This window comes from Mastacembelus armatus, chromosome 7 (assembly GCF_900324485.2).
Source record: "Mastacembelus armatus chromosome 7, fMasArm1.2, whole genome shotgun sequence".
Lineage (NCBI taxonomy): Eukaryota > Metazoa > Chordata > Actinopteri > Synbranchiformes > Mastacembelidae > Mastacembelus > Mastacembelus armatus.
This window is the reverse complement of record NC_046639.1, coordinates 20,337,330-20,352,834: the sequence shown is the minus strand read 5'-3', so window position 1 is coordinate 20,352,834 and position 15,505 is coordinate 20,337,330. Positions and strand designations below refer to the sequence as shown.

At 40.4% G+C, this 15,505-nt stretch overlaps 1 protein-coding gene across 1 annotated transcript in view; it reads right to left on the bottom strand.

Annotated features, from left to right (window-relative positions):
- Nucleotides 1–12,753, bottom strand: part of ntsr1 (neurotensin receptor 1 (high affinity)) — a 29,129-nt gene extending 16,376 nt beyond the window's left edge. Inside the window, exon 1 of the mRNA XM_026333262.1 lies at nt 12,016–12,753. Coding sequence (XP_026189047.1) covers nt 12,016–12,684 — 669 coding nt within the window. The 5' untranslated portion in view covers nt 12,685–12,753. The remainder of the gene's footprint in view (nt 1–12,015) is intronic.
- Nucleotides 12,754–15,505: the final 2,752 nt, after the last annotated feature.

The following is a 15,505-nucleotide window of genomic DNA, read 5'->3' as shown; positions in this document are numbered from 1 at the left end:
AAGCAACAAGACAGTTCATAACAAAAAAAAAAAAAAAAAAAAGCAGTAAAAAAGACTTAGACTGAGTCCTAACTAACAAAACCAGACAGGGAAGGGATCAGAAACGAGCAGAGAAGAACACAAATAGAAGTCCCAGGAAACAAACAAGAGGCAAAGTCCTAAAATCCAAAACATGTCAACCAGTCCAAGGAAGTGTAATGCCAGAGAGAAAATAATAATAATAAAAAAAACAAAGCAAAAATAAAACCATGTAATTCAAAGAAAAATGGACGTACAGGGAAAATAGAAATTGTCAGAAATTGCTGACAGGCTATAGCACAAATACTGACAAGGCAGATTTCATGTACAACATGAACTTTCTCATTAGTCATTCAATGAGTTTTATAGATGTGAAATCTTAAATTGCTGGAGCACATTTTTAACAACTAATATCATGTTGCTTCTGATGATTAATTCAAAAACATGCCTCATTTCACAAAATATACATTACCTTATTCCTTACTCACATCTTTTCCCTGCATTTCTCTCATATCTAAAACTGGGAGCAGCTGAGAATGTGAGGACAAGAGAAATCATCTTTCCCTTGTATCTTTAAGAGACAAAGACAAAGATGGAAGGAAAGAACCATGTAGGAAAGATTTAGTGAAATATGTTTATCCACCAACCATAGGGGGATATTGATATAAAACTGAGGCACTTGGTGGAGGTAGTGTCAGTTGTGTCCAATCACAAAAGATTTCCAGGGTGTGACTTATGTGAGGGCTGGTGTCTTGTGTTTCCAGACACCTTAATAAGACCTTCTTGATCTTCACTCCTAGAGGAAGTATTGGAAAGTTCTTCATGATGGCTGACTAGATTGATTTCCGGGTCACAAGAGGATCAAGGAAAAATCAAGGGCATTGAGATGTACTAACTGTTGGTAAAACACAAAACACTTCAATAAATCCTCCTCATCACCCACAGTTAAAACACCACCATCAGCAGCTGACTCATCCATAAGAATTCTGATGGCATGAAAGACAGAGGAGAGATGCTTAAACTCTCCATACAGAGGATGAAAAGGACCGAAGCTTTTGAAACAGCTCTCTTTCTGAAGATGGTCGGCAGATCAGACAGTTTGACGCCAATGATCTCATGGCCACTTTACCTCTGTGGTGCAGCCTGTTCTTGTACGCTGTCAAGCGTTTGCCAAACTGAGTAATAACAGAACAGGTGATAACTGATTCTGTCATGGACAGTGTCGTCAGCTTTCCAAACACACCAAAGCAATTTAGCTTCGTAAGGAAGTGCAGTCGTCAATGGGCTCATTCACAGACTGCTGTAATGCTGTCATTAAATGTCAACATACACTGTCCTTTTAACATGTAAGAATTACAATTTAGTTTTAAGGACTAACTTATTTTTGTGTCTAATTCATATTAATGCACTACTTTGCTTGTCTCTTGTATCAAACATGACATAGGTTTCTAAGCATTTGCATGACTAATACAATGAGACTGCATGTCCTTGGTTTAAGTAGTTTAAGCATTTTGGTAAGAAACTTTTATAAAACAGTTTATTAGAATTATTACCCTAACATAACTAACAGCAGTGCGTTGAATGTTTCCATTCTGTTTAGAACAAATAGAGAACATATTTGTCTTTTCCTCTGGCACACTGCTTTCATAAGCGCCATGACCTGGTTCTTTGTATCTTGATAAACATCTATCTCTCTTTCAGCGGCGAATAATCCAAATATTTTGTATCATAGTGACATTGTTTAGACAGAGGTCTCTGCACAGGCTACATGCCACGTGGTGTTTTATAATCACACACAGAAACACTGATGCAAATAGGTCTGGCTCTTACCTAGTGTCACCTCTAACATCTACTGTGTGGAGAACCAAAGCATGCTTTCACAATGTGCAAATATTTCATCCCGCACTAACAGTTCAAATTTCAAATGTTTTAAAATGTAATGAACAAATATTTTATGCAAATTTGCATAAAAGAGGACAAGGTTGGTTAAGAAAGGAGAGTGCAAACTGGAAAACTTGGCTGAAAGTAAGCCATGTCATCTTTCTACTTCTATACTGTAATTAAAGTAAACATAAGATGCAGTATTTTAATTGTAGATGCTTGGATGAAGTTGTGTACCTGACACATGACCAAAACAATGGACTGATCATTATGGCCTTCACACTGATCTTTTACTAATTAGCAATAAATAAAGTACAGTTGAGGCTGAGGGGAATGTCATTAGTCTTGCAGATATAAACCAAAGTGTTTACAACAAATTCATTTACTAGAAGCCAAAGGACTTGGATGAGAAGTCAGAAAACTACCATATTATTACAATTCATTCTTAAGTGGCATCTGTTACTGTCTAGCAGGCTGGTCTTTTGTCCGAGGCCAAAGCTCCATTTGCCACTGCTACTGCTGCTGCAAGGTAAACATAACAGAGGCTCTGCTTGTGATCCAGTGAGGTCTGGGTTGGTTCCTTTAACGAGGAAAACCAAACAGAGGAAGAATATATACTGCAGCCCAGTAAGATGTTTAACAGAAGAGTCCTGAAATCACTTTGTGGAGTTATAGTATACGTATAGTACACTGAGTTTCATCAGAAGCCCCAAGTTATCTTGATCTCTTATTTACTCCCTAAGTAAAGTTTTAGGTCAGGTTTCATAGTATTTGTGGTCATGAAACACCAGCTGCTTTAGACTGATGAATAGTTGATGAATAGGGGTTATAATACACAGATATTCATAGTTGCAAAATGCAAATCTCTTCTGTTTCTAACCATGGTAGAATAAGTTATCTATTTTAAGAGCATTTTCATTATTACCAGGCATAAATAAAGAGGCTTGTAAACACCAAAACTCTCCCCCTACAGAGGTGTGCAGTGATTATCAATCTTAGAAGGTCCGGCCTGATGTCAGTTATGGATGATTTGTGGGTTAAATCAGACGTCTGTTTATGTGGGACTCAAGCGTAACTCAAGTATGAGTCGCCAACTTAAGCGGCCATCTCTGTTGAAATACTGCACGAGGCCAACTCAGAAATTATGCACCACCTGTTTTGTCTAGACGTTCAGTCTAGCACCTTTATCTTTTGTCTCCAAGCTGGAGCAAGTATAACACATTAAAATCAATAAATCACTACCATGTTCATTTCAGCAGGATGCTGTACCTGTATAATTACATCTGCTCGTCATTTCTGGCCACGTACAGCAGTATGCGCTGTGTGGCCCAGGGTTTTTTCTGGGAAATGTACAGCAATGCCTCGTGACAAACGAGAGAGAACGGTTTTAGCACAAATCAGGAAGAGTGTGCTACTCTCCCCTTTCTGCTAAAGTTTCCAGAATGTCAGGCAGGTGGTGAAAATGAGTCAAACGATGTTAAAATTACTCCAACATGCTCCTTTCAAACACTGCAAGGAAATGCTCTCTGTGACAGCAGGAAGCAAAAGGAAAAGGAGAATGTGGATTATCAAGAGTTTGTCCAAAATACAGACTGAACCCAGAAACACCATTTATGGCAATAAAGGATTATTATTTCCAAACTATTTGGGGACACTTTGTCTCTAAATGGCAATGTAATAACCATCAAAGGCTCTTTCTGTTTTCCGTCAGCTGCAACTCTCTCTGTCAACAGTTTGGATGTGTTGTGATGCAGCACAGTGCTGTCAGTATGCACCAAGACATATAGAGCCTGGAAATGAATTTGACATCTGTTCTACAATTATCACTGTCGTCTACCAAATTACAGTATGTGCCACTGACGGAAGTTTGAACTGAGCAATTAATGTGAATTACAATTGAATAAACGATAATCACAAAGAAGAAGATAAAGAAGTGCTCATACCGGCCTAACACTTACAGAAAAAGACACACCATTTGTTATTTCACCTGCTGAGCTTCTGTAAGTAGTGGTGCACTCACACTGAGTTCTGAATTTGTCTAGGTGGTGTCCAGCAAACGATGTGGGCTTCATAGACAATTGGGCCACTTTCTGGGGAAAACCCGGTCTGATAGCGAGAGATGGCATCCATCCCACTTTGAATGGTGCAGCTCTCATCTCTAGGAATTTGGCCGAGTTTCTTAGCCGACCTAAAGCCTGACAATCCAGGGTGGGGACCGGGATGCAGAGACTCAGTCTAAAACGCTTCTCTGCAGTTTCCTTAGAGCCGCCGCCCCCTTCAAACCACATAGAGACTGTGTCTGCCCCTCGAACATATAAATCAAACAAATCAGAAGTTAACAGAAGAGGAGTTATTCATAAAAACTTAATAAAAATTAAGACCACTCCTCTTATTGAACAGAAAAAGAGAACTGTCAAATGTGGATTATTAAATATTAGGTCCCTTTCTTCTAAATCTCTGTTAGTAAATGATTTGATAACTGATCACCAAATTGACCTACTTTATCTTACTGAAACCTGGTTACAGCAGGATGAATATGTCAGTCTGAATGAATCAACCCCCCTCAGTCATAAAAATTATCATGTTCCTCGAAGCACAGGTCGAGGTGGAGGAGTAGCTGCAATCTTCCAGTCAAACTTATTATTAAACTTTCATCCTCAGAACAATTATAACTCATTTGAGAGCCTCACTCTTAGTCTCTCACATACAAACTGGAAAACACAAAAACCAGTTCTACTTGTCATTTTGTACCGTCCACCTGTTCCTTACTCAGAGTTTTTAACTGAATTCCCTGACTTCCTGTCTGATTTAGTGCTTAGATCAGATAAAGTCATTATAGTGGGAGATTTTAACATTTATGTAGATGTTGAAAATAACAGCCTCAGCATTGCATTTAATTCTATATTAGATTCAATTGGTTTCATTCAAAACGTTAATAAACCCACCCACTGTTTTAATCACACCCTTGATCTTGTTCTGACCTATGGCATCGAAATTGAACATCTAATAATTTTTCCCCCAAATCCTGTTTTGTCAGATCATTCTTTAATAACTTTCGAATTTAAAATGATGGATCATGCAGCGTCTGGAAGAAAATTCCACTACAGCAGATGTTTATCCGACAACGCTGTTAATAAATTTAAGAAAATGATTCCATCTTTATTTGCATCTATGCCAAGTATAAACATAGTGGAGGGCAGCTGCCTTAATCCCACTCCCTACCAAATTGATCATGTTGTTGACAGCGCTGTAACCTCACTGCGTGAAACGCTTGATTCTGTAGCCCCTCTGAAAAAGAAGTTAGTGATTCAGAGAAGACTAGCCCCATGGTATAATTTACATGTTCGTACCTTAAAGCAGGCATCACGAAGGCTGGAAAGGAAGTGGCGTTCCACAAACTTAGAGGAAATTTTTCTAGCCTGGAAAAACAGTCTACTAACATATAAAAAAGCTCTCCGTAAAGCCAGAACTGCATACTATTCATCACTAATAGAGGAAAATAAGAACAATCCCAGGTTTCTTTTCAGCACTGTAGCCAGGCTGACAAAAAGTCACAGCTCCGTTGAGCCCAGTGTTCCCTTAGCTCTCAGCAGTGATGAATTTATGAGTTTCTTTACAAATAAAATCACAACTATTAGAGATAAAATTCAGCAGATGCTTCCTATACCTGCAATAAATGAATCTTTTACTACAGTAGCTCTTGAATCATCTGTAGGACCTCAGTTATGTTTAGACTGCTTCTCTCCTATAGATCTCTCTGAATTTACATCAGTAGTTGCTTCATCGAAATCATCAACGTGTCTCTTGGACCCCATCCCGACTAGACTGCTTAAAGGCACCCTGCCATTAATGAACTTATCTTTATTGGACTTGGTAAATTTATCTCTAGTATCAGGCTACGTACCACAGGCCTTTAAGACTGCAGTAATCAAACCTTTACTCAAAAAGCCTAGTCTTGATCCAGGTGTCTTGGCTAATTATAGACCAATATCCAACCTGCCATTTATTTCTAAAATCCTAGAAAAAGCTGTTGCTAAGCAGCTATCAGACCACTTACACAGGAATGAACTATTTGAAGATTTCCAATCAGGATTTAGAGCACATCATAGTACAGAAACAGCACTGTTGAAAGTTACCAACGATCTTCTCTTAGCCTCAGATAATGGACTTGTTTCGATACTTGTCCTCCTAGACCTTAGTGCAGCATTCGACACCATTGACCACAACATCTTATTACAGAGACTGGAGCATGTGATTGGTATCAGAGGAACAGCGTTAAAGTGGTTCCAATCCTATTTATCGGACAGATTCCAGTTTGTTCATGTCCATGATGAACCTTCCACACGAACAAAAGTTAGTTATGGAGTTCCACAAGGTTCTCTGCTAGGACCGATTCTGTTCACCCTGTACATGCTTCCTTTAGGATATATCATTAGGAAGCACTCTATTAATTACCACTGCTATGCGGATGACACTCAGTTATATCTATCTATTAAACCTGTTAACACAAACCAGTTAACCAGACTTCAAGCCTGTCTAACTGACATAAAGGCTTGGATGACCAGTAACTTTTTACTTTTAAACTCGGAGAAACACAAGTCATTATATTTGGGCCTAAAAATCTCAGAAATAACTTTTCTAAAATTATAGCTACTCTAGATGGCATAGCCCTGGCCTCCAGCACTACTGTAAAAAACCTTGGAGTTATTTTTGACCAGGACATGTCCTTTAACTCACACATAAAACAGATTTCTAGAACTGCATTCTTTCACCTGCGCAACATTTCCAAAATTAGGAACATCCTGTCTCAAAATGATGCAGAAAAACTAGTCCATGCATTTGTTTCCTCAAGGCTAGATTACTGTAACTCATTACTATCTGGATGTCCTAATATCTTAATAAAAAGCCTCCAATTAATCCAGAATGCCGCAGCCAGAGTCCTGACAGGAACTAGCAAGAGAGATCATATTTCTCCTATATTGGCTTCTCTTCATTGGCTCCCTGTAAAATATAGAATAGAATTTAAAATCCTTCTTCTCACATACAAATCCCTTCATAATCAAGCTCCTTCATACCTTAAAGACCTCATAGTACCATATTATCCCAATAGACCACTTCGCTCTCAGAGTGCAGGCCTACTTGTGGTTCCCAGAGTTCTCAAAAGCAGAATGGGAGGCAGAGCCTTTAGCTATCAAGCTCCTCTCCTGTGGAACCAGCTCTCAGCCTGGGTTCAGGAGGCAGACACTCTCTGTACTTTTAAGGCTAGACTTAAAACCTTCCTCTTTGACAAAGCATATAGTTAGGGCTGGCTTCAGGCAACCCTGAACCATCCCTTAGTTAGTTATGCTGCTATAGGCCTAGACTGCCCGAGGACCATCGGTGCACTGAGCTCCCCTACCCTAACCCCCCCCCTTCTCTCCCACCTCATGTATATTCCACCATTGAATGTTACTAACCTTGTGCTCTCTCTCTACCCTAGTTTGTGCTCTCTCCCTCCCTCTCTCTCTCTCTCTCTCTCTCTGTACCTTCTGCAGGTGTCCCTGGTCCTGGAGCTGTTTATCGCTGATGTGCAGTTACTGGCCCCACCAACTTGCAGTGTCTATTTGTTGTTTATTGTTGCTGTTCTTTTCTCTCTGCTCTATCCACTCACCCCAACCGGTCGAGGCAGATGGCCGCCCAAACTGAGCCCGGTTCTGCTGGAGGTTTTTTTTTCTTCCGTTAAAGGGAGTTTTTTTCCTCTCCACTGTCGCCAAGTGCTTGCTCATAAGGGAATTGTTGGGTTTTTAGTTTTAGTTTTTGTAAAGTGCCTTGAGATGATTTGTATTGTGATTTGGCGCTATACAAATAAAATTGAATTGAATTGAATTGAATTGAATTGAATTTCTAATGGAGAGTATTTAGACATGTCAGTCAGCACTGTGTTTGTGTGCTGAGTCCTAAAGTCAGTCTGAAGGACTGGGATTATCTGTGTGCGTATTAATGCTTGTTATTCTGAGTGTTTGAGCACGTGACCTAATGTACAGTATATTTGTAGGGACATGATATAATATGGAGTATATTGTTACATACATGTGAAAACAACAGTTTTTAGATACAGTAAGGGAAACATGATTGCACCACACACCAAAAGGAAAAAAGTGATGAGAAAAGTAATGTTGTAAAAGTCCTGTCTGCATGAATCAGTCTGTTTCGCAGTTCAAGCTGATCCTGCTGCACATACAGCATGACCCCGACAACCCAAGCAGAAGACGCCCACACAGCGGGAGACCACTCAGTGCAAAAACATAACAAAGCTCACAGGTATAAAGGCCAAGGTACGTGAACACCACAGCACCAGGCTAAATGCACAGCATGTAAAATGTAAATGTGCTGAAAATATCTGGGCTGATGACAGCATGTTACTTCACTCCAATGTGCTCATATTTGTCAGCCAAAAACAAATCCTGTCGGGGGCAGTAGGTTGTTTGGGTTCTCTATCGTGTGGTTGTGTTCTCTCTTCCTCCTTCATATACACATGCTCATGTGTAAAGTTTTGTTTTTATCTGTGGAGGAAGGAACCCAAAGCAATTAGGAATTAGTGTGAGCACCTCAAAGCAGAGATCACGCCCCTAAAATTAAAAAGATATATCCCATGCTGGATTCCCAAACAATTCAGCACGTAATCCAGTGTTACAGCACTTGCATCAGCTTCACTATTTACAGTGCACACCGAATTGAATTAAGCTACTGGTAATGCTAAGCCAACATTTCCTGTCGCTGCTTTTAAATAAAAACATTCAACTAGGAAATCACAGTCAAAGACAGACTGTGAAGCAGCCACGAGAAACAGAATGTCTGTCATGGAGTTACGTCTGACTGTAAATGTTAAAAAAATTCACCTGCAGAGCAGAACATTGATTTTCAGCATGGATCTCCCTGTGCAGAATCAGATTGCAGTTGCTCATGATAAAAAAAATCCTGAATATTACTTAGCTGCTTTATAAAATCAGTGCCAGTTAGACTATCAACCTATACAAAAGCTAATTTTCAGTCGTCTTTCCGACACATTTGTTGCCCTGAAGAAGTCAGCCCCCAGTTGTCCATAGTTGATCATCACCAAATCAACCAGGACTGGCATCTTAAGGATTATAACTTTAAACTGACAGAAACTGTAAATGTTTCAAATGTGATTTTTACAACCCAGCAGAGTCTGCCTTTAAGAAGGTAAAACTGTTTTCAGATGGTCTACATTATTTATGTTTGCCATTCAGAGTACCATACTTTAACTCACAGTGTTGCGATTAAATTTTGGCCTTCTGGTTAAATGCAGTGGGACATGAACTCTTAATCATGGGAGTGCAGTGCTCCTAGGAAACTACACAGGATCAGCCCCCTCCCCCTCCCCCTCACACACACACACACACACACACACACACACACACACACACACACACACACACACACACACACACACACACACACACACACACACACACACACACACTCACGATTGTCTCGCCTCACTTTTATTCACTGTTGTGAAAACAAAAGCATTTAGGAGCCCTCCACAGCAGCAGGGTGCCTGTGAACTGGTTCATTCTGCAGCTTTCATACACATGCACCTTTCAGTGAATAAAAAAAAATACACACAAAATATTAAAGGAGCCATTTGATTATTTCCTCCTTGCCTGTGTGGGCTATATGATGTCCCACCAACTCCGTTTATTTACTGTTTACATCATAACATCTACCTTATCATATATAATATCATCTGTTCTTCAAATCTAGATTTTAAAATCCTACTCCTCACATACAAATCCCTTCATGATCAAGCCCCTTATACCTTAAAGACCTCATAGTACCATATTATCCCAATAGAGCACTTCTCTCTCAGAGTGCAGGTCTACTTGTGGCTCACAGTTTCCAAAAGTAGAATGGGAGGCAGAGCCTTTAGCTATCAAGCTCCTCTCCTGTGGAAACAGCTCCCAGCCTGGGTTCAGGAGGCAGACACCTTCTGTACTTTTAAGGTTAGACTTAAAACGTTCCTTTTTGTTAGGGCTGACTCAGGTGACCCTGAACCATCCTTTAGTTATGCTGGTATAGGTCAGACTGCCTGAGGACTCCCCATCAGTGCACTGAGCTCCTCTCTCCTCTTCTCTCCCTCCTCTCCTCCCCCATCATGTGTATATGCCACCACTCAAAGTCCTTAAGTTTGTGCTATCTCTCTCCTGTAGGTTATGCTCTCTGTCCATTCTGCCCTGGCCCCACTAATCTGCACAGTGTTTACTTGTTTATTGTTGCTGTTCTTTTCTCTCTCCACTATCCACTCACCCCAACCAGTCAAGGCAGATGGCTGCCCAAACTAAGCCTAGTTCTGCTGGAGGTTTCAGGGAGTTTTTCCTCTCCGCAGCTGCCAAGTGCAGCCATTAAGGGATTTGTGGGGTTTCTATGTAAAGTGCCTTCAGTTTTATTGTGATTTGGTGCCATACAAATACAGTAAACTGAATTGAATTCACGTCAAAGGAAAAAAATAAATAAAACAGTCATATTTCTGCATTAATAGACCTCTTCTGTGTGAAAACTGTTTCTTCACTGACACAGATCATTTGCTGGAGCCTGGCTCACGAATGCTGATAGACGATAAGAATTGTTAATCTCTGCACTGCTTCAGTTACTTATTGTCATTCAAGAGTCATCACTAGAGTAGACAGAAAGGCAGAAAAAGATGAGACATGGAAGGACAAACACAAGAAAAAAAAAAAAATCAATGCAGTTACATAAGCAGAAGAGTGTATAACCAGACTGCAGCAGATGACTGTGATGATGGCAATCATAATGATTATACAAAAGCCAAAGACATTTTCAACACCAGCTAAAGTGCTTTTGTCTCATACTGAGCGACACGCAGAACACCTCACCGAATAATTTCCACTTCTCTCACAACTTAAACTGCAACATTTCTGAGTAAATGCCATGGGTGTGCACTGTAAAGAAAGCCAAGAAGATCGAGCTAATCACTGATACAACCTCTGACCTGCAGAGCGTCTTCATTTATGTGGTGGGGCAGTGGGGACAACACCAGCTTTTGTTAGAGGATGTTGTTGTGCTCGCAGTATGGAAGACGTGCGTGTATCTCTCTGTTTCTCATTCACTCACTCACTGATGATTCATTGGCTCTTTACATTAAGCAACATGCACCATTAAGATGCACCTATAATGCTGCTACTAATGATCATTTCCACTACCACCAGCGTTTTAATGCTTTTTTGGAGAGTGGCAATAAAATCTACAGCAAAGAGCACAATAACAAAAATTATATAACAAAACAATATAACACTGAAATAATAGAATATTAGAATATATATATAATATATAACTTAAGAAAATCTTTATTTTGGTTCAGCTTATAGAAATACAGCAAGCAAGTGCAGCAGGTAATACATTTTCATTGATTGCCTGGTATTCATTTTTCAGACAATGATATGATTTATGTAGTGTGGCCTGAATTTGGTGATTAACAACCTGGGGCCAGAGCCAGTGGTGACTGTATTCAAATTAATTCCCTTTGTCAAAAACCCCAAAATATTCAGGCTGATGTCAAACAAGAAAAGGCAACACATCTTATTTGATGAGCTGGAACAGCAAGTGTTGAAAATGTCTTTATTGATACATTTTCCCGTCAATCAAATAATAAATGAATCACCTATCATTTCAGCTTTGCGTGCAAAACACAAGGAATGCACAGAAACATCAGGTGACCGTTCACTGAGGAAACGTCACACCTGCAGCAGTCTGCATGTTTCTCTGAGCTTAGAAGACTTTTTTATATCTGTTCATCTTTCTCCTTTAGATTTCAGTGACAATCTTGGTTAACAAATAGTTTGTTTTTACCTGAGCCAACATTGCCTTTCTTTTCTCTTATAAATGAACAAATGCTTGGCACGCACAAAAGGAAACGCGTTCGCGCGTAAAGCGCAGTAAGAAGACAACTGTATTTCACTTCATGTAGCCGGAGACGTCGGTGTTACACTAAATTCTCTCCTTTAAATGGCACCAGTGCGTAATGAGCAACTGTGGAGACATGTCCGCGCAAAGCCAATAAACAGAGCAGCGATAAGACACTTGTCAGACACCCACCTGAAGCACAGTCTTCATTGTGACAGGGGACACGATGGTGGTGCATATGTTCTCGTCGTTGCGCATCTCTTGGCCCATGATGAAGAGCATCGGAGTGGCGAGTGCGAAGGACGCGAACCACATGGCGGTGATGAGTTTCTTGGTGCGGCTGCGGGACATGATGCTCTTGGCTTTAAACGGGTGGCAGATGGCCATGTAGCGCTCCACGCTCAGGCTGGCGATGTTGAGCGCGGTGGCGTAGGAACAGCTGTCCCGGAGGAAGTAGTAACCCCTGCATACGGCGTCCCCGAACACCCACGGGTGGTGGAGCCAGATAAAGTTATAGAGCTCGATGGGCATGGAGAGTACAAGGATCAGCAAGTCGGAGACAGCAAGACTGGCCAAGTGGTAGTGCACGGTGCTCTGGAGGTTGTGCAGAGTCTTTTTAGTTAGCAGGGTGTATAGGGTGATGGAGTTCCCCAGAGAGCCCACAGCAAACAGAGCCACATAGATGACAGTGACTATCACTTTGGAGTAAACATCTGTGTTCACTTCCAAGTCCTCCTCCTCCATTTTGGTAGCAGCAGTGTTGTTATCAAATGAAAAGTGTGACTTATTCCCAAAGAGTGTCTGCGTCAGGGCGCCAATGCCAGACAGGTCGCGCCACGGAAGCGTGAAGTTTAAATCCATGATGCATTTACGTGTGAACACATGGAAAGTATGCCTGGTCAGACTGAGTGACCATCTGTGGACTTTCACTTGTTCATCAACCTCAGTAATACAGGCTCACGCTCCGAGAGTCGGCGGAGCTCAGCTTTTATATTTGGCAGACAGGAGGCGTGGCGCTCACATGACGCACAGTCATTCAGTGAATGGAGACTGCCGTTTTGTTCATTAATGTTTCGCCTTGGAAACAAAAATAACGCGAATGACCAATAAATCGAAAATGACTTCCATACAGGCATGTTCTGATTTTTTTAATTTATTTTCACACCCATAACAGCGTCTCTCACTGTGTGTGTGCGCACATCAAGCTCCTCTCATCCATCCTCTCTCACACGGGCACCGAAGTAATGTTTTTCGACAGCTGGAGAGCCCGCTGCTGTATAGTTGATTGCGTTTCAGGCTGCAGCTATGATTGTGTCTTCATTACTAATGATCCAGTCTCAGTGTGGAGCAATATGATCACCGGACAGGCTGGGGGGAAATACTACTTTAATGGCTGCAAGCAGCTGCTGGGACCAGTGTACCAAAGCAGAAACACTTATTTTCGTCACTTTAAGGGTCTTGACATACTACAGTCTCCCCTAACATTTACCATAATCACCACTAGCTTGACCCTGACTATTGTTATTATTGTTCATTGATATGTCTTAATGCTGTTAGTGGGCACGTCCTGCTGCAGAGCTCATTATTAGTCATTTGTTGCATACATACTGTGGGAACACACCTACTGTAAGAGATTAAAATTTGTGCTGCAGTATAATATGGTCTCTCAGCAGAGGGATTTAGATTGACTTCAACTACCTGCTGGTGACATTAGTCAGACAGTGAGCAAATCCTGAGAGGCTGTCACAAAGGAATAGACCTATATATTATTTATATGTGGTCATTGTTTGGTCTGTTTTCAGTTGCAGTACAGGTTATGGCTCCATACAGTACATGACATATCATGTTTACTGCGGGACAGGAGGTTTGTTTCTCATCACTTAGCCAAGCTGTCGATGAGGTGCTGGGCAGTAAGTTAAAAAAGGAGAAGAGAAAAATATCTATCTATCTACTTTTTCAGGTCAGTTATGTGCTATGGATGTAGTCTGCTCTTAGGTTTTGTCTAATGTTTGAAGATTTCCATTAGATTGGGTATCAAAGCCAAATTGTGTCAGCATTAGTGACATGGAATTCACAATCCAGAAATGAAATCAGAATTATTTACACATGTTTATGCCAGTGTGTGAATAAATTATGGGATTCACACATTTATTTCACTGCAGTAACCAGGCAAAGGTTGGTGGGTCAGTGACCTTTTGTATGTGCCCAACAGATCCTGTTAAACAGCAAGAACTGCACAAGTTAATTCTAGCTAAAACCATTATTAACCCTTCAGTGTGTGGGTAATTATATCAAATCTAACAATTTGCCATCATTCTCATCTCTGCTTTTATATGATCTGATTCGTCACTGAGCACAAATATTAGCTCCCCATTGTCAGCAGTGTCAGGTACATCTTCAGTTAACACCTTAAGCTGTTCATAACATGAGCATTCAGTCAGCCCAGTTTGTTTTCTACCCCCAGTTTGTGCCCAGTTGTCACAATCATGTCGCTCTGAAACCCACACAGTGTTTAATATGACAGGCTGAACAATCAGCAATGGCATATACAGCGTGGAGGTCGAGAACACAGTGAATCACCAGAAAAACTGTTAAAGGCAAGTTGTTTATGTCCTAAGGTAAGAGCTGAAATCTGACTTTTCTCAAAATCAATCAGCTTGTCATAAACAAGTTTTCCTGGATTTCTACCACAAAATGGAGTTTAGAAATTGGCCTGTAATTGCTCAAAGTGTTTACTTTTAACAGAGCTTTTTCCACAAAGGAATAGACTGCTATTTATTAAGAGCAGGAGTGCATCTACCTGTTGCTAATGAATTTGTGACATGAATGGTGCATACAGTGCACCAGACTGTAATTTACAGCGCATTAGCATCTGTGGGAGTTGCATAATAAATATTTTCGAAGTAATGTATTCAGTTTATACCATGTAGACACAACAGCCTGGAACTTGCATACATCCCAGTGCTATAGTCCAAGGTCTTTCAGCACCTATTTATCAAACAGCTGGGGTGGATGATGAAGTTAGACATATTTCTATATTTTTGTTTGCATCAAAAAAGGAAAAAAAGTGTTTCCCCCATTTGTCTGACATGCTGCTTTCACTGTAATGGTTTTGTAGAAATTGTGCTTTCAGAATAACATTGCCCTCTTCATCTAACAACAGATAAAACAAAAGCTGGGGAAGCAGCCTTTAGTTTTTGTAGTTTCAGCTGCTACAATTTGCTGCCAGATTGTGTTAGATAGGCTGAAAAAGTCTAAAATCAGGCTGAAAATGTTATTTCACTGTGCATTTAATTTGTTCAAAGTGTGAAATTGTCAATTATCTGTATGCTTACATGCTATATATAGCCTACATGTTGTTTTTTCATTTCAATTTGAAACACATTGTCTTCCTATAAATACATCAATCAAACAAATTAAGATATGCTATATGTACTACATGTTTTAGAGGATCAGTAAAACTAAGGAATATCCTTGTTCTAAAGTGAAGTAAATCTTAATCCTTAAAGGAGTCCAGCACATGTCCATCAGTGCTTCATGGTCCCTTTATGTGAAATGACCGGATAAGTGCTTGTATTCCTTCAATAAGTGCCTCAGCAGTATTCCCTTGACATTTTAACATTTCGAAAGGTCTCACTGTCACATGAATGATTAATCAAAGTATTTGATGGATAGATTCTCC